Below are 27,651 nucleotides of genomic sequence, written 5' to 3' on the forward strand. Positions count from 1 at the left end.
CCCTGCTACTGGTTTTCAGAGTAAGTCGCTATCAAATTATCTTCCAATTGTATACAAATCTGTATTCCCAGGTCTTAAAATGCTGCCACAAATCTGTTTGAGATTTAATAATTCCAGCCACACTAGTAATTTATGACATGCAGTGAGGACGGCAGTATTTGCATCACAAGGCTAAACAACCACCACAGGAAGGTAATAGTGTGCTGCTCTTAGGAAAGCTAATTGTGCTTTTAAATATACTGTAACGGATTTAGCATCTTCCCATCTTTTCTTGGAACAAATAATAATATGCTTGTGCCTGTTTAAAAATAAACTGCAAAAGAGAGAGGACATCAGATAAGAGCGCTTACTGTATATATTCTATATATGCTTGTGATTCTATGCATAGCACCTATGTAGGCCTTGAAGAGTAATAAAAGATGTTCTTGACTATCTCATGTTTGACTTTTTAAAATGGGATGAATGTAGTACCGCAAGAATAAAACCAATCTTCCCATAGAGACAACTATTCACCAGAGATACTTTTATTAAAAAAATTCATAAGAAACCAATCACAAGACACTGGTGTGATAAGACAGAATTCATAAACTCAGTGTTGCTTGAAAGTGCATCGTAATCCCATGCTGCCACAGCCCCAAAGTATGGAGTCAGCAGCACCCAAGATAATAAATACATTCACCCCTTGGTTCCTGATTGGGCAACACAGAAGAGGCTCAGTAGATTAAGGAAGAGAGCTCTAGGGTCATGCTGAAAATTTAGGGCACATAATTGAGGGATGGGGCTGCATTATCCACAGGCTCAGGTGTCTATTCCAGCAACGTGACTATTTTCACACACCTAATACAATGCATACACACCAGAGGGGTATTAAATAGGAAGAAAAGGGATCCTAAAGGACACTACATCAAGATATCTTGAGCAAAAATTTAAGAGTTCCAATCCATGTCACGGACAACTATTCAGAATCTTTCCTTGTAACAGCATCTGGAAAGACAGCAGGAAAACAATGTGTTGGCAACATCTGTATGCTCTTAAAGGTACACAGCTTCATATGCTCCTACTTTGGCCGTTGCTGTTTACACAGGAGCACAGAAAACAGTCTTTTAAAAAGCAGAGATGAAACGAGAGAGAACCTGTGGTGATGGTGTTCATGCTGGACAGCCTTTCACGGGCTATCAGACTTCAGTCTTACTTGCAGTGCAGACTTTGAGGTGAACAGTGTGGATTAAGACATAATCTGGGATTTGTGGGAACAGACTGTTGCAAGTGAACATCCAAACATTGAGAAGTAGCCTGGCAGATGCAACATTTGCAGATGTATGCCTGCACCCCTCTATTCTGCTCAGGCCCCCAAGATTTAATACAGGTTCTGAGCTGCTAATAGAATGTCTACATGAGGAGCAGATGAAACCAGGTTTTCCTTCACAAGCAGTGAATCACCCTCCCTTCCCTTTGTACCCAGCCTGTGGTAGAAAACCAAATCCCCCAAAATATTATTTTCCTGCAGCCATTCTTCTAACAGGTAGACTGAGTATTGCTACTGGCAAGACGTTCCGTTCCCCCTCTTCAGTTATTAAGTTGGAAGGTCAAAATCTTTAAAATAAAGACTGCATTTGCAAGTTGCATGTACTAGCCTGTGGCTGGCTCTTCTTCCCAATACCCTGTGCAAGTCTGTGCCAAACCTGAAAAAGACACAGCGTTCACCATCAGTATGCCTGCACTGCAGCACATTGTATACATGGAAAAATTCAGGCACTATCTTGGAACTGCACATCTCCTTTTGTGGGCTGATGATTTGGGAAAAACCAAGACGAGTTGCTTAATTTTAGGCACTCAACAAGTCAAAAGGCATAAATGTCCTTTTTGCTCTGCAATCTCATGCTCACCAAGGCAGCATACATGAGGATGTAATTTCTCAATGTTCAGCTCAAAGTGCCATATGTAGTTTATTTTGTTTGTCTGTTTCTGAACTGGAATCAGTAGCTTTGAAGATGAGCAGCAGGGCATACAGCATAGGCCAAATGCAATAGTCACGGCATCAACAACTAGATCAAAAACTCCAAGTCAGCTGGTGCTTTCTGTCATAGCTTCTCTATTCCATTGAAGTACTCTCGCAAGGCTTTCTCCTAGTCATTTCTCCCGCAACACACACACGCCAGCATCACAACGTTGGGTCCCCAGTGATGTTACCACTTCCCAGCTGTCAATAATAGGATCATAGCACTCAATACTGCTCAGAAGTGAGTTTCCATCATACCTATATGCAACGGAGGATTAGAAATGAAAACATCATGAATTCGTGGAAGTAGAAGACATGAATTTATATCAGTGAAGACATGTAAATACTTTCAGATGGATAGGAAAACCACCTGTTTAAATCAGATGAAGACTGTTGCTGGTGCATGCCATCAAGTTGTTTCCAAATTCTGGCAATCTTAAGGTAACTGGATCATGGGGTTATAATGGCAAGATTTGTTCAGGAGGGTTTGTCCATACTCTCTCAACCTTAGAAGAGTGTGCCTTGCCCAAGGCCACCCAGCAGTTTCTTCCAACTCTATGATTCTATGAGCAGGGACTTCAATATTGTACTCCAGAGCTGCAGTCCAACTTTCAAACCACTGCACAACATAGGTGTACACTGCCTTTATTTTTAAGAAAACGCTAAAAGGAAAAAATTCCTATGTTCATTTTTGTTTTTTTCTAACATGATGAATGTTTACATTATATTTCTGCAAATGGTCCACATTTCTTTGTGCTTTGTAATGTAGGAATGGTTACATCAGAGTACAGTTTCATCTTATTATGAATTTGAAAACTGATTTGGTATGGCATATATGTAAAGACAATGAGATAGCCATCTATCCATTAAAATATCTATTTCTGACTTGCACTGTGCACTTCAGCATACAAAAATGCAAGCATATGAATAAATACAAGAATACTCCCTGAGAGAAGAGCTAGATGTATTGGATAGGAACTAATAAAAACGTGTAACTGAAAGGGTTCCTCCCAGTCCTTTCCCCCTCCAGGGGTGGAAACTACTGCCTCATGATCTGAAGAAGTAGAAGTGGAAAAACATGCAAGCAGTCTGACTGCAATAATACAGATGTGCATGGAGTGTATGGCAGAAGCCAGTCAATCATTCCCTGATGCACAGGCCAACAAGATAAGGCTTAAGCAATATCAGAACAGAGATGTGTCGACAGACAGATAAGACAACAATTGACCAGGCATGCAACACTGCTTCTAACATGGACCTGAGCACAAACAACAAAGGGGGAGCTTGGGAGTGAACTAACAAAGTGTTAAGAAACATGCTGGTATACTCCATAAAATGGAGTTGGTTTGCCCTGGGAATTAAGGTCTTTTCCAGACAAGGAAGCCTGGCCTGCTTACCCTGCTATGGCATAAAGCCTTCCCCTGAGCACTGTTGCACCCACATAACAACGGGGGGTCGTCATGCTGGTCACTGTTGTCCAGGAGTCTGTGCGAATATTATATGCTTCTACAGAGGACAAATGTGCTGTTCCATCAAACCCTCCAACCACATAAATATGATCATTCAGCAAGGCTACTCCAGCTCCTACAAACAGAAAGCATGAAGAGTAAATGAGATTCTTACCATTAAGACAACTGAAAACAACTGACAGTCAATGCCTTTGGCTTTCTGTAAGGACACAGTAGGCTACATGCATCTATCATAATACCACACCCTCTTTAATGTTCAGATGTTATCACTGCTAAGGGGACTGAGGAAAAATAGCCCAAATTATTACCTGGATTATAAAATGTGAACAGAACGCTTTAGTTAGAATCCCATTGGGGCATTATATTAGTGTAAAAATCATTGTACAACTGGCTGCACTTGTCAGAGGTTATGTGAATACAATCCCTAGTGCAGCCAGTCATTTCATAAGCACACAAATAGCCTTCTTTCTCAATTTGACCTGATTGATAGGGAGGTAATCAACCACTGCACAATGGATGAAGCCAAGGCATTGGTGCTTGTTGTGTAACCAGCTGTACAGTTGTGGGAACGAGCACAATTACAGAGACTTGTATAATGTTAAGCTGAAAGCATTTAGGATCTAATATTGCTTAGCTGTGTTCAAGGAAATTATACATTTAAATTGCCCCATTAAGGGAATAAGAGAGAGGGAATGAGAGAGAATAGACGGCTCATTAGTAACATTATTCAGACATGATGGAAGTAGAAGAGATGTCAGAAACAGAATGCTGGTCACTGGGAGGAGTGGCAAATTTGGAATCCATTATCTGAAAAAAATCATGCCTATTAAGGAGTAGGAATTCAGGCAGTAACAAGAAAAACATCTTTCAATACACAGGTGATTTCTATTAAACTACCATTCATGTTACTTGAAGATGGCTAACAGGGTAACTGCAACTGCACAACAATGTTCCTGAATGAAGAGTTTCCAGCAATAGGGTTTATACACTTTATATCATAGCTCTGGCATGCATCAGATATCTCACCTGAACGTTTGGTGGCCATTGGAGTAACATTTGTCCAGTGTCCTGTGTGAGGATCATATCGTTCCACAGAATTCAAAATGTTCAGACCATCATAGCCACCTGAAAACACATTGAGGAAACAAATACACTCATTTATTGATTTCATTTACAGACCAAAGGATTGGCAATATCCATAAAAACAGAAGGATCTCTGACTCTAAATATCTTAGACTATGCACAAGGCTAAGAGAAAAAAGTCACATATGAGATAGGATGAAGACAGAGACATACTTTTACAATCTGACGGACAAGTAACTTTAAAAGTAATAGGAAATGGGCTGGTCTTTTTCCACCTTCCTTCAGATGAATTGGCTTCTGGCATCTCTATTAAAAATGCACTGGAGATACTGCAGACAATCTTCGCAGGAAGAAGGTATTAAGTGTGAGCTTTCTCTTTATGCTTTACTAAGTAAAACTTTCAGGTTCTTAAAACAACAGTGAACAAAGTTATCTTAGCAGGCAGCACACCAATGTTTTTCTCTTTTTGTGTTATTATTCAAGATAGTGACAAAATATTTTAGCTCAGTTGCTAAGACGAGTTCCAAGAAACATCAATTTAACTTCATAAAATATATTTCAACTAGATACTCATGAAACAATCTCATTTCTAGTTTCAGCTTCAATGTTTTCTGTGCCGCTGTGCTGATAACCTTTTAAGGATCCAAAAGGGATTGGTTTAGGATAGCAGTATTCCAAGTGTAACTGAGCTACCTCTTAAATTAAGAAATACTAGATGTAGTGTAATCATTTCTCAATTCCATCCTGCAAAACATCCCATTTTTAATTTCATTCCACGTTTATACTCACAGGATTGGATCCAGACTGAGGTATATGCACCTTGGCTGTTGGGAGTAAACTTCCTTGCCCTTTTAGCCCCCTGAAAATGCTAAACAGAAGGTTCAGAGGCTCAACTAAGTAGAATGAGCTGTAGTGCAGTGTGGAGAGATCCTTAAAAACAGCAGAGGCATCTGCAGTGATCAGAGCCCTTTTATCCATGGAAAGAACATCCTGGATTCAGTTCCAAAATTCAGTACCATTGTCAGCCTCTAGAATTCTGCATCTAGAGGCATTTCAGGAAATAACATTTTGAAAGTTGATGAATACTGCATCATAGAGGAAAACCTGCAAATAGTGGGAGATCTGCAAGAACATCTTGTAGTTGTAGTAGTTGTAACCCTTTTTCTCAGCAGAACATGACTGACCACATTACCACACTGCACTCTTATAGTGCTGCTATTCCATTTTAACTGCTTTGGCTGCCTCCTGATGTATTCTGAGGTTTGTAGTTTAGTGAGGCCTAAGAGCTCTCTGGCTGAGAATTCTAAATGCCCACCCTTAAACTGCAAATCCCAGAATGCAACAAGAAGCAGTTAAAGTGGAATAGCTGAGCTATAAGAGTGCAGTGCGGTAATCTAGTGAGACATTAATACACACAAAGCAGAAGAGATCTTAGGCAGAGATAGGGAACCTCAGATCCTGCTGCCAAATTCAGCACTCTGGGGTCCCTTAAATGGCGATTTTCATTTGGCTGTTTCCCTGATTCTGTACATTCTTCCTCCATTCTAATAGATTCCAAGGCTTTGTTGCTAATAGCAAGGCCTTTAAAATGTGCTGATATTTTGGCCTCCCCACACAACCAGACTGCAGTCCCTAAACACTTATCTAAAACATGGGCAGAAAGTGGTTCCCATCCTTGCTCTAAGGTTACTTACCAAGACAGTAAATAACATTATTAGCAACCACCAGTCCTGCTCCTTCTCGAGCTGTCTGCATATCTCCCAACATACTCCACTGATCAATGTTGGGATCATATCTTTCCATACTGGTGTGGCGCCGGCTTCCATCAAAACCTCCAGAAACATAGATCATGTCTGTAACATAGTATCAGATTATAAACGAGTCACACATTTCAGTTAACAAGCCTTTGCCAACTTCTTATGATGATATAAGGCAAAATCTAAACTATTATGTTTAATAACGACATCTTATGACACCTGCATACTTTTTAAAACGAATAAGCTGAAGCTGGGACTATTCTTAGAAGTCCATAAAAGAAGAAAGGTTCACACCAATGAATATGACATTAGTTTGAAGTAAAATATTTCTTTCAGCTGAATCCTTTATACAACTGCTCAAAATGAAATTTATTACAAATGGCTTATTACAGATGGAACCGAATGACAAAAAACCCAGCCTATGATATGTAAGAAAAAGATGAACAAATATAATGTAAAATGTATGGGAATCTGAGCTGTTTTTACAGGCATGCCCCATATCCCTTGCTCTTCCAAATCTTCAGGAAAACAAGGCAGCCTGCTGAGTCCAAACATAGACCACTCAACAGATTGAACTTTTTGTGGTGTATTAACCATCTAGAACAAATCAAAGTATTTAAAAATTTAAACTTCTTTTCTAAGTATATATAAATTTATCTTGGACTAGTGAAAGAAAGAAATCCTTTCAACATTTACAAAGTTGTTTAAATCAATAATGATCAGTAATGGGATGGTGACAATCTGTCAACCAATACATACCTCCCAAAGTAGTGGCTCCTGCTAGGCCCCGTCGAACATTCATAGGAGCCACAGAGTACCAGATACTGTCTTCATCAGATGTATAATCCAAGCATTCTACAGAGCTAAGACGGGAACGGCCATCATAACCGCCAATTACATATATCCGATCATGCAATGAAACTGTGGCAACATAACGTCTTTTGCGGCTGATGCTCTATGTTTATTAAAAGAAAAACAATGGAACCAATAAATGTTGATATCTCTAAGTAGCACTGGTACTTGCATTTCCAAGTGCTGCCACAGAAAGGCTATATACATAAACTTTTGCTCATCATAATGGACTAATGCGATAGGGTTTCTCCTTTCCATATATTCGCTTCATCATCCCCTAAGAAAGTTCTAAATAGAGTGCAGGGAATAGCAAAGGTTTTGAAAGACAGGAAACAGCTCACCAGGGGATTTAAGAAAGAACAGTTTGATATTTAGACTGCTTTAGGAGTATAAACAGGTTGAAATTTCATCTGGAACATCCTTGATTTTTCACCTGAACTTCTACAGACGTCTTTCCTACAGCTATTTATTTATACTGGCATAGGCAAAGTGTGGTCCTCCAGATGTGGCACTGCAAGTCATAGCAACCCTAGGCAGCACAGGCCATGGTAAGCCCAACAACATATTGAGGGCTCTACTTTTCCCACCCCTCATTTATACAGATAGAATGCTTTCAAGGTTTTTCACATGCACTCTCTCAATATTTTACTCACCCTGAGTATTGATTAAATTCAAATAATGTGTTAAATGAAATTTGTTGGGTATTTCAATTTGAAATTTGAACTGGGTGGGAAAGTGTGGTGCAAGGGCTACACAATACCCTTCCAGGAACTCTGCTGTGCCTTCAAATTTTATTTTATTGAAAATAGTCCCTCGTACTCTCTAGGGATCATGGGGGGGGGGGCAATTCTGCCAGCCCTCATCCCATCCCCAATCTATTTTAGGGAGAACCTTAAAAGCAGAAATGATTTCTGGTTATTTCTCCTTTTTTGGGAAAAAGTTCCTTTGAGGCCTAAAGAGCCCCTGAAAAGCTGGCAAAAATTTCCCAACAACTCAGAGATATCATTTTCAGGATAGGGTGTGTAAGCATATTTGTGGCCTCGCAGGTCTCTTGTGTGTGTTTGGCCCACATACCTGGGAAGTAGCTTACCCTCTCCCTAAACTATACACATATAATGCTGCTACCCATACACAAGAAAGGTCACTATTCCATTCCCTCTGGTGATTAGAGAGAGACATGTTTCATTATGCATAGATAATACACTTTTTCCTGTCTAGAGGGGATTTAAAGGCAAATATTCTTGTTTTTCTTTTTCTAGTGAGAGAAAACATAATTGTGAAGCACTCGTCTGGCAGAGTTTTCACCCACAGGGCTTTAAATATGTTTCCTATTGTCAGAGAAAACAGCCACAGCAATCTTAGAAAAGAGAAACAATGGGTAAAGACAAGAGTAAAGCACTCTGGCCTTACTCCTTCTCTGTTCTCAGTTTTCCCCTCTCAAAGTAGCATTGTTACATGCGTTAGGGAGTAGACTCTTACTAACCCTAACCAGACTGGCCAAATGTACTTTAACAATACATGTGAATGACATATTATTATTATAAAGTTTGTGACAAAGCATACAATTACATACTGGTAAGAAACTCCACTCTTGTGTCTTTGGGTCATATTTCTCCACCACATCAATAGGTGACTGCTGACTTCCAAAACCTCCAATTACTAAGAGTACCTCATTGGCACCTGAATGAAAATAGATCACTGGAAGGTTACTACTCCAGTAGGTCACCAAGAAGAAATCCTTTGTTGTTTGTGTATCTATACACTGTCTTGAGAAAGACTCTGGAGCATAAATACAGACCACACCTTTAATTTTTCTTTAATTCACTTACTTTCCTTAACCATAACCAGCTGATTTACAATGATATTCTAGCCTTAAAGCAATAGCAACAGCACTGTCCAACCCCTTAAAAACCCCCAGCAAGACAGACTCAAGCCTCATCAAGCAATATATTTCAATGTTCTTGCCCCATCTCTCAAAAATCTGCTTAAATCTGTATTGTTTCTATTTGGGGCACATTTCAGCAAATATTAAGTTTAGGCTTGATAGACCCATTTATTTCCAATAGGTGGGATCTTGGCTGTTGTTGTTATACTCTAATTCTTGTCATCTGACTACTGCTAGGGCTGGTGGGAACTGGAATCTAACATAATATGGAAAGCTGCAGGTTCTCCACCCCCAACGTAAGCAAGCACAATCAACCAATGGAGCATGCCTCTGCATTGTGTTATTTTCTTCCATGGCTTCAGAAACTAATGAACCCTATATTCAAGAAAAATCAGTGTGGCAATCTAGTTGTATTTTAATGCAAAAATGAAAGCCACATTTGTTAACAAGCCAAACATCCTTGCCTTTTTCTTTTCAGCATCATCATTATGACTCATATTTATCTTGAGTTATATAATCTTTGTACCTCTTTCAACAACCCTATTGTCTATGTTGCAGCTGTACGCTTGGGTTTTGTTTGCTTGCTGCCTTATTCTACTCTTGTCTTTGGTGAGTTAATTCTATTGTTTCCAGTTAATTATTTCAAACAGAAAGCTAGTTTTCAAGCTACACAGAATGGTTCATGAAGTAATGGCAACTTTCACTTACTTCCAGAACATTCTGAGACTAATAACAAATTTAAAATTTATTAAGAAGTTGCAGGTTTACTGCATCTAAATATTAGAAAAATGAATGAAATCAGGCAAACGGTCCAGCTCCTGAAATCAATCCCAAATTGATGTCCTTTCACAACTTTTCAGTCTTCCCCGAGTATCTCTTTGCCCAATGCTTCAGTTGGGAGATTTAGTACTAAAATAGCAAGCCAGTGTCTTCTTACAAGCTCGTTTATCACATGTTCAGCTTTACTTTTGCCTGGGAGCACATGCTAAAAATGATATTTATCATCCATATGCTTGTCAACAGTAATTTACCTGACTGCCTTCCGTGATTAAGAATAGCTTCTAGGCAAGAAGGCAGGGAAATATAAGATCATTCTCTTCTAGGTCTATATTGGCATATATGGATACACACTAGCAAAAATAACTGCAAGATAGAATTTTTTACACAGCTATTTGCGAGGCAGTTAAGATTACTGCCTCAACATCTAATCATTACACACCCAGAGTGATGGCAGATGCCTGAGAGGTTTACTGTAGCACTAAAGATACCCCATAAATATGTAGTATCTCTCGTTCTTTGCTCCATACTTCACTAAGAATGGGCAGCTCGCTATCATGCCCTTAAAGGCATATTACCCAGACCATTAGAGTCTGACATCATGCTAGCAGTTCCGACTTTTTCTATCATCTGACAGATTGGAAATCCTGGAATGTGAATCCAGTAAAACTATGTCCTACAGAAACACATTTATCCTTTAATCGAACAAAGCCGAAAATGTGTTGCAATACTGAAACAAGGACAAAAACAAATTATAATGTTAAACATTTCTAGCTGGCCAGATAATAGAAGATAATAAATAAAAGAATGGAAAATCACAATTGTAACACAATTTCTGAAACATTTTTGTATGAATTCCTTAAAGTGTGCTTACCTAAACGTGCTCTGGTTCTAGGTCCTTGCATCTGGCTTCGAAGCTCAGGCCTTAAATGAAACTTCTTAGCTTCATCTACAAGGTCTCTGCACTGCAAACTACATCGAATAAAAGGCTAAGGAAGACAAAAAGGGAGATTATTCAACTTTTACACCTTACAAAATTTTTCAGTTCCACAGAATGATATAACATAAGGAATCTTTGGTGCTCCAGATATTTTAGCATACAATTGAACCATCTACAGGACTAAAGATTTCCTACCTGAAAAAAGGGCTTGGTATAGTAATATGGTGCAAAGAGTTATACAAATAAGTTTTCTTCATTAACCAAATAGTTTTTTAGGGAGTACCATTAAGAGAGAGACCGACATATGCAAAATATGGTGTTTTATATTGGTTATAGAGTAAATGTAACCCAACAGTCAGGCTACCTTCAAGTTTTAAAAGTTACTATTCCAGACTTTTACTTAGATTTTCCAACACCAATTATAAGGTAATTTAATTACACAATAAGAATGATGCATTGGTTTTAACTGATTAACACGATTAAAGATTTATATTGTCCTGTGCTGTGTATATAGATTGGGGCAGGCAATTGTGGAAGACTAGGAGACTGCATTAACCCTTGGGAAACTATAGGTGTGCTGCACCCCTCCCCCAAATTTTAAGCCCCCTGATGTCCCCTAATCCAAAGTAGAGGAAATGAGGGTCATTTTGCCATGTTTCAGTCCCTATAAGGTCATTTAAGGCCCAGAAAAAGCCTTTTTCAAAGCAGGAAGTGACAGGAAGCCACTTTCAGTTTACTTCCAGTTTTTGAAAAGACCTTTCCTGGGCTTAAAATGGCCCAGCCCCTTCCCCAATAAAATGGCAAAAATGCCACCCACATCCCTGGGGGCCCCTGAGGACCACAAAAACAGCTTAACTTTGCCCACCCCATTATATATCATACAGAAGAAAAGCTTTATGCTGGTAGGATAAACAACATAAACCTTGATACAAATGTATTTCTCATGATTTAAAAATTAACTTTGTTTCCATTGTTGCTGTTATGTGCTTTCAAGCTGAGTCCAACTTATGGCAACCCTATCATAGGATTTTTAATTATTCTGAATGTAGAAATGAGGCTAATACTGTAGTACTAGTACTATTGCTTTATGTCTACTGTTAAGAGGGTGAGTGGCATACATGAAATACGGTGTTCCATGTTGGTTATGGCAGTTAGAAGAAAGTACAGTGGTACCCCGGGTTACGAATTTAATTCGTTCCGCGGCGCCATTCGTAACCCGAAAGATTTCGCAACTCGAAAAAGCCATAGCCGCTAGCGCTGGAAAGCCGCGATTTCGTGCGAAAAAGCGCCGAAAAGCACCAAAATTTTTTTCGTAAGCCGGAAAAAAAAAAACGTAACCCGGAACAGTTTTTTCCTATCTAATTTTTTCGTATCCCAGAAATTTCGTAACGCGGTCATTTCGTATCCCGGGGTACCACTGTACAGGGAATCTAGCTCAACTATTGGATTCCTCAACACTCCAGGGACTTTTCACACTACACCATTATATCACTATGATTCCACTTTAGCTGCTATGGGTATGTTCAGGGTTTTGTAGTTTGATGAAGCACTAAAGCTCTTTGGCTGAGAATTCTAAATGCCCCTCACCAAACTACAAAATTCAGAATTCCATAGGATGGAACTATGGTAGCTAAAGTGCAAACATAATGTTATAATCATACAGTGCAAAAGGAACCCATAAGTGTTGGACAGCCCACACGCACCTTCAGGAAAGGGAGAAGAAAAGGATGACAAAGTTCTGTTCTCTGAGTTTCCTTTTGCTCACATTTCACAGAATCCAGATCTATACTGGCTAGGAGCAGATAGCTCTGTAACCTGGGCTCAGGCCCTTCCGGCCGGGTACTCCATCAATGAGCAGATAAGGGGAAGCGGGCAGGGGGGAGGCGTAGCCATAATCCATAAAAACAATCTCACTTTAACCAGGATACATATCCGTGCATTAAACCAAATTGAATGCATTTACCTTCTCTTGAAGACCAGGGAGAGTTTGGGGATTCTGTTGCTCTGTCGCCCACCCCGTAACGTAACAGACTCCCTAGCTGAGCTGACACAACTAGTCTCAGAGCTGATGTTGGAATTGCCTAGGCTGTTAGTCCTGGGCAACCTCAATATCCCTCTCAAGGGTGATTTGACTAATCTTACTGGTGCGGCTCGGGAGTTCATGGGTTTCATGACAAACATGGGCCTCTCCCAGATAGTCTCTGAGCCCACACATTCTGCAGGTCATACTCTTGATGTGGTCTTCTGTACCGAACAAGCATATCCGTGGGCAAAAATAACTAGTATCTCCGCATTATCATGGACGGATCATTTCCTGGTTAAGGTTGTTCTGAAGACTACTATTCCTCCCTCTAGGGGTGGAGGACCAATTAGAATGGTTGCCCTCAAAGGCTGATGGAACCCATTAGGTTCCAAGAAGCCCTAGGGGGTTCTATGGTTGGCAGTGCCAGTGACTCTGTTGAAGTTCTGGTTAATTTATGGAATAACAACATCACCAGAGCTATAGACATGATCGCTCCCAAGCGTCCTTTCCAACCCACTAAAAACCGTAACCCTTGGTACACTGAAGAGCTTAAACAAATGAAGCGGGTTGGACAACGACTAGAGAAGCGTTGGCTGAAATCTCAACTCATATCTGATAAGATACAGTGGTACCCCGGGATACGAATTGATCGCGTTACGAAATTTCCGGGGTACGAAAAAGTTAGCTTGGAAAAAACTGTTCCAGGTAACGAAAGATTTTTCGGGTTATGAAATTTTTTTCGGTGTGTTTCGGCGCTTTTTGGCACGAAATTTAAAAGCCGCGGCTTTCCAGCGCTAGCGGAAAGCCTTTTTTCGGGTTGCGAAATCTTTCGGGTTATAAACGGCGCCGCGGAATGAATTAAATTCGTAACCCGGGGTACCACTGTACTTCATAGGACTTTTCTTAGGTCCTATCAAGTGGCGATAGATGCAGCCAAAAAATCTTTCTATTCTGCATCTATCGCGTCTGTGAAATCTCGTCTAGCTGAGCTGTTCAGGGTGGTAAGAAGTTTAACACAACTGCCTCCCACCCAGAACCCTCTATTAGAGTCAACCATAGCTTACTGTAATGCTTTTAATGATTATTTCACAGATAAAATCTCCCGGATAAGAGCTGATTTGGATGCCAACTTTAAGTCAGAAGCAATGGGAGAGGCATCCAACGCCTCCGCCATTACTGTTAGACTGGATCAATTTGAGTCGGTAAGTACTGAGGACGTGGACAAGCTCCTTAGTAGTCTGAAAAAAACGACTTGCCCTCTTGACCCTTGCCCATCCTGGCTGGCTGTCCAGGGGGGTGATATAGTCAAGCTGATGCTGAAAAATATAATCAATGCATCCTTCAGGGAGGGTACCCTGCCTTCTTGTCTTAAGGAGGCAGTGGTCAGACCACTCTTAAAAAAGCCCTCCCTGGACCCTCTGGATAGAAATAACTATAGGCCAGTCTCATTGTTGCCATTCTTGAGCAAGGTGATAGAGGGCGGTCGCCAATCAACTACAGGCAGTCTTGGATGAAGCTGATTATCTGGACCCATTTCAAACCGGATTCAGGGTGGGATACGGAGTTGAGACGGCCTTGGTCGCCTTAGTCGATGATCTCCATCTAGGCATGGACAGAGGAAGTGTGACCCTGCTGGTGCTCTTAGACCTCTCAGCGGCCTTCAATACCATCGACCATGGTATCCTTCTGGAACGCCTGAGAGAGTTAGGTATCGGAGGCACTGTTCTACAGTGGTTCCGGTCCTACCTCTCAGGCAGATTCCAGATGGTGGCGCTAGGAGACAGTTGCTTTTCTAAAAGAGAGATAAAATTTGGTGTACCCCAGGACGCAATATTGTCTCCTATGCTGTTTAACATTTACATGAAGCTGCTGGGAAAAATCATCCGGAGACATGGGGCAGGATGTTATCAGTACGCTGATGACACCCAAATATATTTCTCTATGTCTCAAACTGATGCAGTGACTATGGATGGCATCTCTCCTCTGAATGCCTGTCTTGGGGCGGTAATGGACTGGATGAGGGAAAACCGACTCAAGCTGAATCCAGGTAAGACGGAAGTACTTGTTATAGGAAACCCAAGCCCAGGTATGGAATTATGTCAGCCAGTTCTGGATGGGGTCACACTTCCTCTGAAAGACTCTGTCCGCAGCTTGAGGGTGCTCCTTGACTCGTCGCTTCACCTGACAGCTCAGGTAGATGCGACAGTCAAGAGCACTTGTTATCAGCTTCGGCTAATACGCCAGCTGCGCCCTTTCCTGGAACTGGGAGACCTTGAAACAGTAGTACATGTGCTGGTCACCTCTCGATTGGACTTCTGTAATGCGCTCTACATGGGGCTACCCTTGTGCCAAGTTCAGAAACTTCAACTTGTACAAAATATGGCAGCCAGGTTAATTACAGGTACTCGTCATACCGATCACATAACACCGGTTTTGAAATCCCTTCACTGGCTGCCAATTAGTTTCCGGGCAAGGTACAAGGTGTTGGTGATTACCTTCAAAGCCCTACATGGCTTGGGTCCAGAATACTTAAGAGATCACCTATTTCCATACTGTACGTCCCGCACTCTAAGGTCCTCGGGGAAGAATCTACTTCAGCCAATAAAATCTAGGCTAACTTCAGTCACCCAGAGGGCCTTTTCCACCGCAGCTCCGAAGCTATGGAATGACCTGCCGAAGGAGATCTGTGACATTTCTACTCTTACAGCCTTTAAGAAGGCTCTTAAGACTGATTTCTTCCGGCAGGCCTTCCCTACCTAGTTCCACTCCCCATTTACTGTGACTTACGTCACTCTGTCCACCAATTCTACTCTTAAATTTAATGAGAAGAATTAAATTAAAATTAATTAAAATAAAATCTTTGCCTCAAGAAGAAGAGCCCTCCCTCCATGATGTCATCATCAGACCTGGGAGGGAAGGAAAAGGGAGGCCCAATTTCCATCAGGCCTAACTGTGAATGTACTCACTTTGCTCTCTTTAATTTTATTGTATTTTATTTATTTTTTGTATTTTATTTTATTCTCTTTATTTTTATTGTTGTAACCCGCCTGGATTCCTTGTGATTGGCGGGCTAATAATAATAATAATAATAATAATAATAATAATAATAATACGTTTTATTATCTTATCCTTGCAGGACTCAGATAGAAATATGGCACAGTTCTGAAGTTGTCTCTGAACTATTGCATGAGTTAGGTCGACTCTTAGCAGCTATCAAACCGTTGAACTGCCACTTCTTTCTGACTTCTCTGATTGTGACTCACAGGCTCTACTGCTGCTTCCAACATTAACATGTGCCTTACTGAACAAAAGCAAATAAAGGTTAAGGAAATTCACTTTACTGATGAGATACAGATCAATTGACTGGCTTTAGACTTCTTTTAAAAAATTCTTATATGTTGAATTAGATAGGATTATGATTATTCTGAATGGATGTTTGTTCACACATTAATCTACTGTATATTAACTGTAGACACATTCAGAGAAATACGAGCTTTTAGCTCAGGGTGAAACAAATAATAATAATAAATAATAATATAGTGTATTTATACCTCCCACCTCTCCCACAGATCGAGGCGGGATTACAACCTTAAAAGAAAATGAAATAAGCCCTGGTGTTTCAACAATTTTTTAGAGTACAATGCTCATCTGCCCCAGCCAGCATGGCAAAGGATCAGAGCTTAAGGCATTTAAAGCATCTGGAGCAAACTACATTGTCTACCTCTGTACCAGACTGATTCCACAATTGCATAATAAAATAGGTGACCCTACCTCAGCATCTATGACATCAGTGATGTAGCGTGGGGTGAGAAGTGGCATGCGCACATATTGTAGCAGCTCTGGCAGGGATGCTTCCCTTTCTTTCTTTGAGTGCTTCACCCAATTAATAACTGCCTCAAAGACAGGTTCTTCAGAATCAACCTGTAAGAAAAGACATGGCACTAATCAGTCTTTCACAGAAGACTCTGGATGACAAGGAAAGCCCATTTCAGAAGCCAAGCATAGATAGTGCTTCTGGTGTAGGAAAACTGGGAAAACACAATTGTTTTTGAATGGGTACAAGATCTTTATAAGCAAAGTGTAACTTTGGCCCGGTTCAGATGGACAGGATAGGACGCCCTTGTCATGTGCAAGGGACAGTGCTTCTAGACATCCCTCGCACATGACGAGGGCGTCAAAATGGCGGCACCCTGTACAGACGGGCACCACCACTGTTACGTGCCAGACGCATAGCAGCCGCCCGTCGCGGCACCATTATGACGTCACAAGAAGAACCCGATTTTTGCCAGTTCTTTTTGGTCCACGGGGAAGTCCCGCGGTCTGGAGGCTGCGACTTCCCCACGGACCAAAACTAGGTGCCGGGAGACCGTGCTTTTTGGATGTTCTGCCCCGTGCCTTTGTTGCATAACTGCCAAAGATGTGATATGCATGAAGACAAGATATACAGTTTATACCATTCCCCCCACCCAACAGAGAGACAAATAGGGATTTTTGCATGAAAGCAAAAAGCAACGCCGACAGTGTTAATCCAAGCAACAATACATTTTCAAGATATGGAATAGCATGCCTGTAATATAAAAGCATCTCTCTTGTTTTGCTTGAAAAGAAAAATCATGAGTACAAACCATAAGTGGTTTTATGTTTGAAGCTTTAGCAAGGACAATTTATATTCAGCTTCAGTGTATATAAAATGCTAAGTTCTGAAAGTAAATATAATAATTTCTTAGCTGCAAATGATTTCTTGAACAATTTCCCACAATTTACACAAATTTTAAACCACTTGTTTCCTCCCCTGAAAATATTTTGTGGGAAAGTATCAATTTGTAACTCTCAGAGCAATGGCTAATTGTATTCAAGAAAAAACAAAACCTTGTTTCATTGTTTCATGCAGACAGATGATCTACATTTACCAGGAGGACTATTACATCCTAGACCTCAAACAGCTGAGGAGGAGCCCTCAAAAAAGTACTGTGATGAATTTACTAAATACTTTGTGAGGAAAATTGCTTGAATCTGTTCTGACTTGGGACTCTATAGTGAAGGTAGTGTCTGCAGAAATAACTGAGGCACATACAATGCCTAGCTCTGGTGGATAAGTTTCAGTTAGTTCAACATGATGATAGGGACATGTTGCTTGGAGAGGTGAGGCCAACTAAAGCTGCCAGAGGAGGACTGGCCAACTGGGTAGTGCTTTTCTGAAAGAGGGCTATGTTCCAACCTCTCTAAAAGAAGTAATAATAAGACTTTTGTTGAAAAAAACTTCACTGGACCCCTTCTCCCTCAGTAACTATTTGCGAGTCTCTAATCTCTCCTTTTTAAGTAAGGTCCTAGAATGAGCAGTAGCAACTCCAGACTTTCTCAACGAAACAGATTGCCTGGGCCCATTCCAATCTGGGTTCAGGCCTGGTTATGGCAGAGAAACAGCCTTGGCTGCCTTGGTGGATCATCTACACTGGGACAGGAAGTTGGTCCATTGACCACGGGTTATTTGGCTGATATGGAACTTGGGGGGGTATTGCTTTGCAGTGGTTCTGTCTTTCTTGGCAGAACCACTGCAAGAAACCACTTGGTAGTGCTGGGAAACAGCTGTTTAACATTTTGGCCATTACCCTAGTGGTTCCACAGGGGTCAATACTGTCTCCTATGCTTTTCAACACTTACATGAAGCTGTTAGGAGAGGCCATCCAGAGCTTTGGAGCTAGGTGTCATCAGTATGCTGATAATACCCAGCTGTGATGCCAAGGACTCTATGGTACCACTGAATCATTGTCTGGATGTAATAAAAACTGAATGCAGGTGAACAGACTCAGGCTTAATTCAGACAAGATAGAAGTGCTCCTGCTCAGTAGGAAAACCAACCTGGGACTGGAATCACATCCTCTTCTGGATCAGGTTGCTCTCCTTCTGAGAGATCAGTTTTGTAGCTTGCAAGTGCTAATGGACTCAGCGTTGCTCCTGGAAAACCAGGTTGCTGAAGTGTCCAGGAGCACCTTTGCTAGTTTTGGCTGGTGTGCCAGCTGTACCCTTTCTTGGGGAAGACAGATCTGGCCACAGTGGTTCATACGTTAGTTTTCCTCTCGATTAGACTACTGTAATGCTTTTTACATGGGTCTCCCCTTGAAAAGTGTTTAGAAGCTGCACTAGTGCAAAATGCATCAGCCCGACTTGTGTCAAGAGGTGCATTTTAGGGGCCATATAACATCGGTCTTGCAAGAATTGCACTGGCTTCCAATTTGTTTCAAAGCTCAATTAAAGGTACTAGTCTTGAACTACAAAGCCCTAAATGACTTCAGACTGAAATATCTGAAAGACCACCTCCTCCCATCTGAGCCCGACAGAAATCTGAGATCTTCAGAGGAGGCTCTATTGCATGCCCCACCACCTCACGAAGTTAGGTTGGTGGGTACAAGTGAACTCTACCCATGGAAATTAGGCTAGTCCTGCCTCTTTTAAGCTTTTGGCATGCAGCCAAAGCAGTGCTGTTCTGCATAGCAATCAATGTTTGAATATCCTGTTTTAATTTCAAAACTGGATTCTAAGATTGTTTTTTTTTTTACTGTTTAATTTTATAGTTGGGAGGGAGGGTTGGGTCGGGGTTTTGTGGGGCTTGTTGTTTTTATTGTTGTATATTGTATTTTCTCTGTTGTTACCCGCCTCAATCCTCAATTGGAAGAAGCGGGATATAAATAAATATTTTATTATTTATTATCATTATTAGACTGCTTTTATTAGAGTTTTAAAGACTATTTTAATGTGTTTTTAAAATGATTTTATCTTTGTACTATTTTAATTTCAATCCCAAGGTTCAATGCCTCAAGAGCCCTTATGGGCTGGGAGATGATAAAATACTTTAAATAATAAAATAATAATAAAATAACTTTTAATCAATCAGGAAGGCTAAGAAACACTTCCTGATATTCTAGACTCCCCTTGTTAAATCATCCCATATCTCTTGCCTATTAAAAAAAAACCCACAACAACCCTAGCCTTACAGTTATGGCTCATTCTTGCTCAATGCATTTCCAGACACCTGTTTATTTTGGCTGTCTACTATTTTAGACATCATAGTATATCTGGAAATTTCGGTAAACTTCATCCATGAACTATTGCTGCATTTCACATACCATTTTGAATTAGACAAAATAATGCATAGGTTTTTAAAAATCTAGTTTTAGATGCTCTTAGCCTACCAGCAAGGATGATAAGGTACTTGTTTTCCTTGCTGACTAATAAAATCAGAATCTTTAAAAAAATGTAACACAATCCTATCCCCCAAATCTGCAGGCTGGAGAGGGTCAGGATAGGGAAGAAATGCACATTGATGGTGTTTCCACTAGCCAGAGGCTGCACAAAAAAGGGTGTTTCGATACAGAATTTATCATAACTATTATCATGCTGCACCACTTCTATTTGGTAAGTAAGCTTCTCCGCATTAATGTTAATTCACACACAATTTTCTCCTTTGTCAGAGGGCAGATCTAGTGATCTTTGCCCTGCCCTATTAGTTGCAATTTCCAACTCATATTAAAAAATAAAATAAAAATGAGCATATCCTTATGAAGTAACAACCAATTTCCTTCAAAAGCTGCTAATAGCAGTATAGTCAGGGACAGACCAAACTGGGGGTCTGTTTAATAATTTTGGCAGATTCTTAAAATACTTTCCCTCACGAACTTGTTGACTTTGTTACAGTGAAACCATATTAAAGTATTACATACCTATCTCTTTACAATTCCTCCAGAATTTGACACTAATAGCCCTGTTTATGTAGTTCAACCTTACAGGAGTTTAATACACTTTATTCAGAATTTTTAAAGACAAGTTCTCTAGCTTTAGCTGGTGTGGACTATACCCAAGGGTCTTTCCAAATAGTTTTTCAAGCTGTTGAATCAATTTGTCCTGCAAAATCTGTTTCCCAAATGTGTTTCAGCCCTTTTAAATTCCCATAAAGTCAATTAATAAGCTGATAGCTGATGCATAATTTCCTTCCACAGTACTACTGGATGGGAGAAACAGAATTTCCCCCTTGATTTATACTGTGACTGCATCTCAAACTCTCATTTCCAGAAGTGAATTCTTTTCTACTTCATAGGAGTCATTTATACTTCTTTTTATATGAACTAAGGTTTATTACATCTAGCAAGAAAAAAACATAATTTATTCCCCAAGGCCATTGGTTCTGAGACAAAATCCCCCACTGCCTACTTGTTTTTGAACCTGAAGGTAAAGTGTGGGATGGGGATTAACATGGGTTTATATGGTTAGGATATATGTCTGGACCATCAGGCATATGAAGAACTCTGGAACACATCAGCAACTTTAGAGATTGCACATATGAATGAAGCTTGAAAACCATAAAGGCTAGAAATGTACCTTCATTTTGAAATGAAATCTGTAATTCTCAGAATTCTAATAAATATTTCATTCATTAATTCCTACCTTGTATTTATTTCTGATTTGTTATATGCCAGAACTATGTGGCATTTCTGTTACTGCTTTCTTCAGTGACAAACCAACTTTTACCTGTATTTCATCACATTTGATGAGCTTTTCCACTTCTTCTTGATTTAGGAGTATAAACTCTTCATGTTGAACTACATCTGGGAAGTGCTTCTGGCTAAAGACTTCAGCTGCCTGCATTAAGTCAACACAATTGTGTGTTTCAGCAAAATCTCGGATGCCCAGACAGTTAGATGGATCCAGCTGGCTTTCTAGGAACTCACAGCAAGCCTGCTTTACTCCTGTGAAGATAGATAATAATGGTTTGTACAATACATTGTCAAGTCACCAATATGACCACAATTTCAGAGAACCAGATTCTCTTTCATAGTGAGAAAATTATAGCAGAGTAATACAACTGGCATCTCTTGTACAGGCCAACTTGGTGGATATAAAGCTATCTTTATTGTTTCTTTAGTCTTCCATTTATTTGGTAGTGCCCTAATGGTCTTTTGTTTGTAATAGGTTCACTAGCAACTTAATAAAGCACATTCTTTTCTTAAGAAACTACTTTATATCAATCACATTCAGACAACAAGCCTGAATTCAAGAGAATTCCATTTTATTAAATATGAGCCCATGTATTGTTGCATGTTGGCTAAGCAGTTCTGCTTGCAGTGGAACAAACTAGGCAAAACAGAGTACTTAGTTCTATGACTTGCTTACTGTGATAAATGAACATGAGAATAAGGTTCAATGACTCCAAGATATGTTCCATCCCAAATTTACATAGTTTTTCCCATTACCTTTTAGTTGAAGCAGACAGGCTGCTGGGAGCAACTCTTGAACATTCTCCACTGTCACGTGAACAGTTTCTGTGTACACAAAGTCCAACAATATTTCCATAGTTGAGGCTGTTAGCCCTTGGATATCTACATAGGGTTTATCCTTCTCTGAAAGCTGCAAATCGAAAATCAGAAAAACAATTTTATTTTCTAGGATATGAAAGTTTCCAAGCATGTTTAGAATCTCATAATAAATAAATATACATACACGGAAAATGAAACATGCCAAATTGTTCATTTCATTATTAGCAGAAACAAATAAAACATATTAAAGTTAAAAAACTGCTTATACTTAAAATTATACCTATATCTTTATGGATAAAGTTACATTTATGTCTAATATCTTATATTTGTAATAGACTTAACTCAAGAAGTTGGAATTTGCAGAAGAACTTGTGAACTGCAAAGAAAAATTAACATTACCTAATGTCTTGTTGCTTTCTAAACACATCTAGTAACTCTATAATGCTATTTTTCTTCAATAATTTAAATATGTTTCTGATGACCGTTCATTCATGATATAATACATAATTTCTTGTATATAAACAATTTTACATTTCTTTTCGCAGTCAAGTCATATCCATATTTACTTAGAAGCAAGTCCCATCACTTTACATTTAAGCAGATTCAGAACTGCAACAACCTACACAATCTTATACGTCTTCACTCAGAATAAGCACCAATGCATTGTGAGAAATGTGCATGCAAAATTGCAGCATTAATGTTATTTCTGCACTGTTAAATATATATTGCAAACATTTTTCTTACTTGCAGGAATTAATGTGTGTATTGTACACTTTTCATACCTCACTGGTGAACATAGCACAGAAGTAGTCACTGCAAGCAGCTAACACAATACGATGGGCTGGAAAGTCTTTTTGTTCCACACGCAGGGTCACATCACACAATGTGTTACTTTTTCGCAGAGAGTTCATTGCATTGAGAATTGACTTGGCATGAGAATTAGTCATTATATCTTTAGGAGCCATAGTGAGTTACTCCAGCCAACAAGAGAGCTGAGAAGGCAGGTTCAAAGTTTGAGTAACCTGTGAAGAAAAGAACCTGCTTCACTGATGCTATCTCATGAATGTGAGGCCAAATTTAACAAAGTCTAAAGGTGAAGAATGAGGAACTTTGTCTCTCCTCTACTTATCTACAAAGTGGCTAGTAGATCATCCTGCATTTTTCTGTCACAGACAATACCCTTGTGGAATTTTCTACTTAGTTACATTTCAATAACTACTTCTGCCTATTTGAACACATTTTTAAAGAAAAAAATGACTCAACTATTGCATATCTATTTAATATCAAATGAGTGCTGGGTGACACCAACATAATATAAAGCTGCAGACTAAGACAATACAAACATTAGATCAGGGGTAGGCAACCTTTTTGAGCCGGGGGCCGGGTTGCTGTCCCTGAGACAACTGGGGGGCCGAAAGGGGGGGAGCTTCCACCCTCCGGGGGCGGGGCCGCGTGCTGGGGGTGGAGCTTCCACCCTCTGGGGTGGTGCTGCATACCGGGGGCGGAGCTTCCACCCTCTGGGGGCGGGGCTTTCTCTGCTCTCTTTCCCAACCTCCAGCTGTCTGCTCCTCCTGCCCTTCCGTGGCCCCCAGCTGCCTCTCAGAGAAGCAGTAAGGGCCCGTGAGGGGCAGGAGCAACAGGCGCGCGGCCCCAGCTCCTGTCCTCGGGGCTTTGCCAGTCCTGAGGTGTCCTCCGAAAGACACCTCAGGGCTGTCAAAGCCCCGCGGGGAGGAGGAGTGTGTGCCTGCCCTCTCCTCCTTCGCCCCTTCCTTCGGCCGAAAGGGCTCCAAGGGGCCCTTTCAGCCGAAGGGGAAGGCCGAAACCACTCTCACTGTTAAAGCAGACCTTTTAGCATTGAAAGCACTGAAAATACACAGAAATACACTTTGGAAAGTCACACTGTCTCACCTTCAGAAAGACTGCATGTCCCACAAACTGACATATCATCATCACTACCACTCTCCTTGTAAAAGCACACCTTTCAGCATTGAAAGCACTGAAAATACACAGAAATGCACTTTGGAAAGTCACATTGTCTCACCTTCAGAAAGACTGCATGTCTTCATCTTCCTCCTCCTCCTCCTTCCCTCCCTCCTCCTGCTCCTTCCTTCCTTCCTCCTTCTTCCTCCTCTTCTTCATCCTCCCTCCCTCCTCCTCTTGCTCCTCCCTTCCTTCCTCCTTTTCTTCATCCTTCCTCCTCCCTCCCTCCTGCAACTTCCTTCCTCCTTCTTCCTCCTCTTCTTCATCCTTCCTCTTCCTTCCCTCCCTCCTCCTCCTCCTCCATTCCTCCTTCTTCCTCCTCTTCTTCATCCTTCCTCTTCCCTCCCTCCCTCCTCCTCCTCCATTCCTCCTTCTTCCCAGAGGCCATCCCAGGGGGCGGGGGGAAGGAGCGCTCCGGCGGCCTCAGCGCTTGCCCCCACCCCCTGGGAGGCCAGAGGCCATCCCAGGGGGCGGGGGGAAGGAGCGCTCCGGCGGCCCCAGCGCTTGTCCCCGCCCCCTGGGAGGCCAGAGGCGCGGGAAAAAGGAGAGCTCCGGCGGCGGCAATCGGCGGCAGGGTCGGCCAGGGGCCGGTCCTACAGTGCTCGCGGGCCGTAGGTTGCCGACCCCTGCATTAGATGCAAGGACAAGGTATGCAAGAGGTTGACCAATGACAGTCCAGGGAGACACAGTGATGAACCTTTATATGCAGAGTGTGCCCAGGTATAGATATTCATTTCTATTGCTTTTATGTCTCTCTATTACAAATACAGTCGGCCCTTCTAATTTGTAGACTTGGAGTCCACGGTCTTGCACTTAGTGATGTCAAGGTGGGGAGGGATTAAAATGGCACACATGCACCCATTATAATCAATGGGCTTTGAATATATGTGAATTTCCATTTCTGGGGGGGGGGGAACGGATCCCCTGCGAAAATGGAGGGACGACTATATTTCACTAATATAGAATTTATAAGGGTACCAAAAGACATATAAGCATTGCCAAAATATACTGAAAAAATGTCTGTATTTGCCAAAGTAGTAAAAAAGGTAGGTAACTTCTATCAAGATATGCTTAGATCTCACACTTTAAAAACTCAGACCGACTTTACTATAAAGTACCATCTAACACTCTAAAGCAGCAGGAGGAAACTTGCTACTGGCCAAGAGCCCAAATTCAATTGTTGTTCCCAACTAGAATACACCTACTGCATCATTGAGAACTTGTATGCGTTTTGTTGATTCAATTTGTTTACTTTAGTTAGAACTAACAACTGGATTAAAGTTCAGATGTTTTGGATTCCAATACCCATCATCCCCAGCTTGTACTACCAAGAAATGGGGGAATCATTGCCCAAAATACCTGGAAGGCACCCTGCTTCAAACAACTTAAAATGTTTCATGTATGTAATTTTAATAATCATGGCAAAATCCTTATAATGCAAATTGGTATCATCATCCAACACTGCAATGGGAAAGTAAGGCTAACAGATACAACCACCAGTGTAGGATAATGTTCAGCTGGCTGTATTGATCCAGATGTTTCTCAGCTTGAAGTGAGTGAAGCTGAAGGTGATACCTCGGCAAGGTAATTCACATAAACAGCTGACACAAGATATATCAGGCACAGATCTATTCAAGTAAGTGTCTTAAGAAAGTGTTCTTTCAGTGGTAATCATTTTTGGCAAACGTAAGGGAAGTATATATGTATACAGTCAGCCCTTCTTATACACAGATTTGTTATACACGGATTCAAGCATACACGGTTTGAAAAGGTTCCAAAAAAGTATAAATTTCAATGATCAAACCTTGATTTTCCATTTTTTATAAGGGACATCGTTTTCCTCTGCCATTATATTTAATGGGACTTGAGCATACACGGATTTTGTTATACATGGGGGATCTTGGAACCAAACACCAGCGTATAACAAGGATCCACTGTATTATGTTCATACACACACAGTATATATACTTCCCTTATGTTTACCAAGAAAGATTACTGCTGAAAGAAGACTTTCTTAGCACATTTAACGTGAATAGGTCTCTCTCTGTGTAACAAATACTCCAATAAAATACCTTTAATTTCATCCAAAACGTTCAACGCAGCTGATCAAACCAGCACTGAGGACACAGGGCCTGCTGCAGAGTACAGGAAACTGTTGAAGTTTTCAATAACCATTGCCTAATCTTTTGTTTCTTGCCCAGAATGGCTGAGGTTCCTAGGCTCTAAAGTCTAAGATAACTGGAGGGCTGAAGGCGTCACAGCTATAGCTTAATCGATTTCTTCCATCTCCTGCCCTTGACATATGTGTTTTATACTGATTCCTGTTCCCATTCCTTGTAGCAATGTTTTTAATTTTCATATTGTAATTGTTTTTATTCGGTACTGTAATGTTTTGATCCTTGTAAGCCGCCTTGATCATTTTTATGGAAAGGCGGGGTAAAAATAAAAATTATTATTATTATTATGAATGTCAAGGTGTCTGCTTGCAGTCCTTATAACTAATGTCTCAGAGATAGATAAGATCTGCAAAAGAGGAATGTGCAAATCAATATCTGAACTCCATTTAAACTGTCACAGTTCTTATCGCTATGCCCAGCAAGGCAGGAGCCGCGTTCCCCAGGGGCACAGCAAGCTTAGGCCAAAGTCTGGAGACTGATGCTGGCGGAGAGATGAATGGGCAGCATTCTCTAATACCCAAACAGCTGTCGTGTGTGTGTGTACTATATCTATACGATACACACACATATATACTCTATATATATATATATGCCTCCAAGTTGCCTGCTGACCTAGCAACCCTATGAATTTCATGGGGGTCCACAACACACTGCAGGAATAATCCAGTTTGGGAACGCTTTAACTCGACCCCAGGGGATTCTGGGAAGTGTAGTTCTCTGAGACATTTAGCCTCCTCTGCCAGAGAGAGCTCCGGTGCCAAAACAAACTACATATCCCAGGATTCCCTGGCACGGAGCTCATGTCTGCCAGCAGGGAGTGTCTTCAGGGCTCCCCTTACCTCCCGGGGCGGCTCAAAGGCGCTGCTTCCGCCTCAGCCGCGGGAGGCGCCCCATCTCCCCGCAGATCCTCCTCGTCGTCGCCCTCCCCGCGAAGGGGAGAGAGTCCCGGCGCTTCGGGCCCGCGCGCCCCGTTTTTTTCCTCCTCCTTCGCATCGGGCGCGGGCGGATGACGTCACCGGAGGCGTCGCGCGCGCCTTCGTAGAAAACCCGCGCCTCGGTTTTTTGTTTTTGACCCGCGTCCGTGAAGAAGAGCGCCGCCAATCAGAGCGCCGGCTCAGGGGACGCGTCACGGCGGATGGGTTCCGCTTTAATTGTGGTTGCCTAGCAACGGGGAGTGCGCGGACGCGCGCTTGTCTCCTTCCGCGCTTCAATGTTTGATAAGATATAGATCCCTCTCCTCTCAACTGTGGATCTGATCATTAATATAAAGCCCAGAACCCCAGGACGAAGAGCTAGATCAGAGTCTCTGTATGCATTGCTGGCACTGCATCGTCTCAGTTACTTATATGTACCGGCAAGGAATTACATAATAAACAGCTAAACCTACAATCTCTAGGTGCT

General features: G+C 41.2%; 1 protein-coding gene across 4 annotated transcripts; it reads right to left on the reverse strand.

Annotated features, from left to right (window-relative positions):
- Nucleotides 1–506: 506 nt before the first annotated feature.
- KLHL12 (kelch like family member 12) lies at nt 507–27,272 on the reverse strand. Of its 4 annotated transcripts, XM_042464034.1 has the most exons (14): nt 27,090–27,272; nt 26,146–26,208; nt 24,002–24,089; nt 22,876–23,115; nt 22,031–22,184; nt 21,309–21,526; nt 16,557–16,706; nt 10,697–10,811; nt 8,734–8,840; nt 7,068–7,263; nt 6,246–6,404; nt 4,495–4,593; nt 3,397–3,583; nt 507–2,257 (listed from the first exon to the last, which is right to left on the reverse strand). In XM_042464034.1, the coding sequence occupies exons 4-14, from the start codon at nt 23,056–23,058 to the stop codon at nt 2,131–2,133; spliced, it is 1,695 nt and encodes a 564-aa protein (XP_042319968.1). In that variant the 5' UTR covers nt 23,059–23,115; nt 24,002–24,089; nt 26,146–26,208; nt 27,090–27,272; the 3' UTR covers nt 507–2,130. The 4 variants fall into 4 exon arrangements, with proteins under 4 accessions (XP_042319968.1, XP_042319970.1, XP_042319967.1 ...); XM_042464036.1 differs by lacking the exon at nt 26,146–26,208; XM_042464033.1 differs by lacking the exon at nt 24,002–24,089.
- Between the last annotated feature and the right edge of the window lie 379 nt (nt 27,273–27,651).

The sequence above is a fragment of the Sceloporus undulatus genome, chromosome 4 (assembly GCF_019175285.1).
Source record: "Sceloporus undulatus isolate JIND9_A2432 ecotype Alabama chromosome 4, SceUnd_v1.1, whole genome shotgun sequence".
Lineage (NCBI taxonomy): Eukaryota > Metazoa > Chordata > Lepidosauria > Squamata > Phrynosomatidae > Sceloporus > Sceloporus undulatus.

Excerpts from the sequence above, each read along its gene's own strand:
- KLHL12 (XM_042464032.1), bottom strand. The coding sequence starts at position 23,058 with ATGGCTCCTAAAGATATAATGACTAATTCTCATGCCAAGTCAATTCTC. Across the intron at positions 22,185-22,875 it reads GTGCTATGTTCACCAGTGAG|CTTTCAGAGAAGGATAAACC; the intron begins GTATGAAAAGTG and ends TTCGATTTGCAG. Across the intron at positions 6,405-7,067 it reads AGGAGCCACTACTTTGGGAG|ACATGATCTATGTTTCTGGA; the intron begins GTATGTATTGGT and ends ACTATGTTACAG.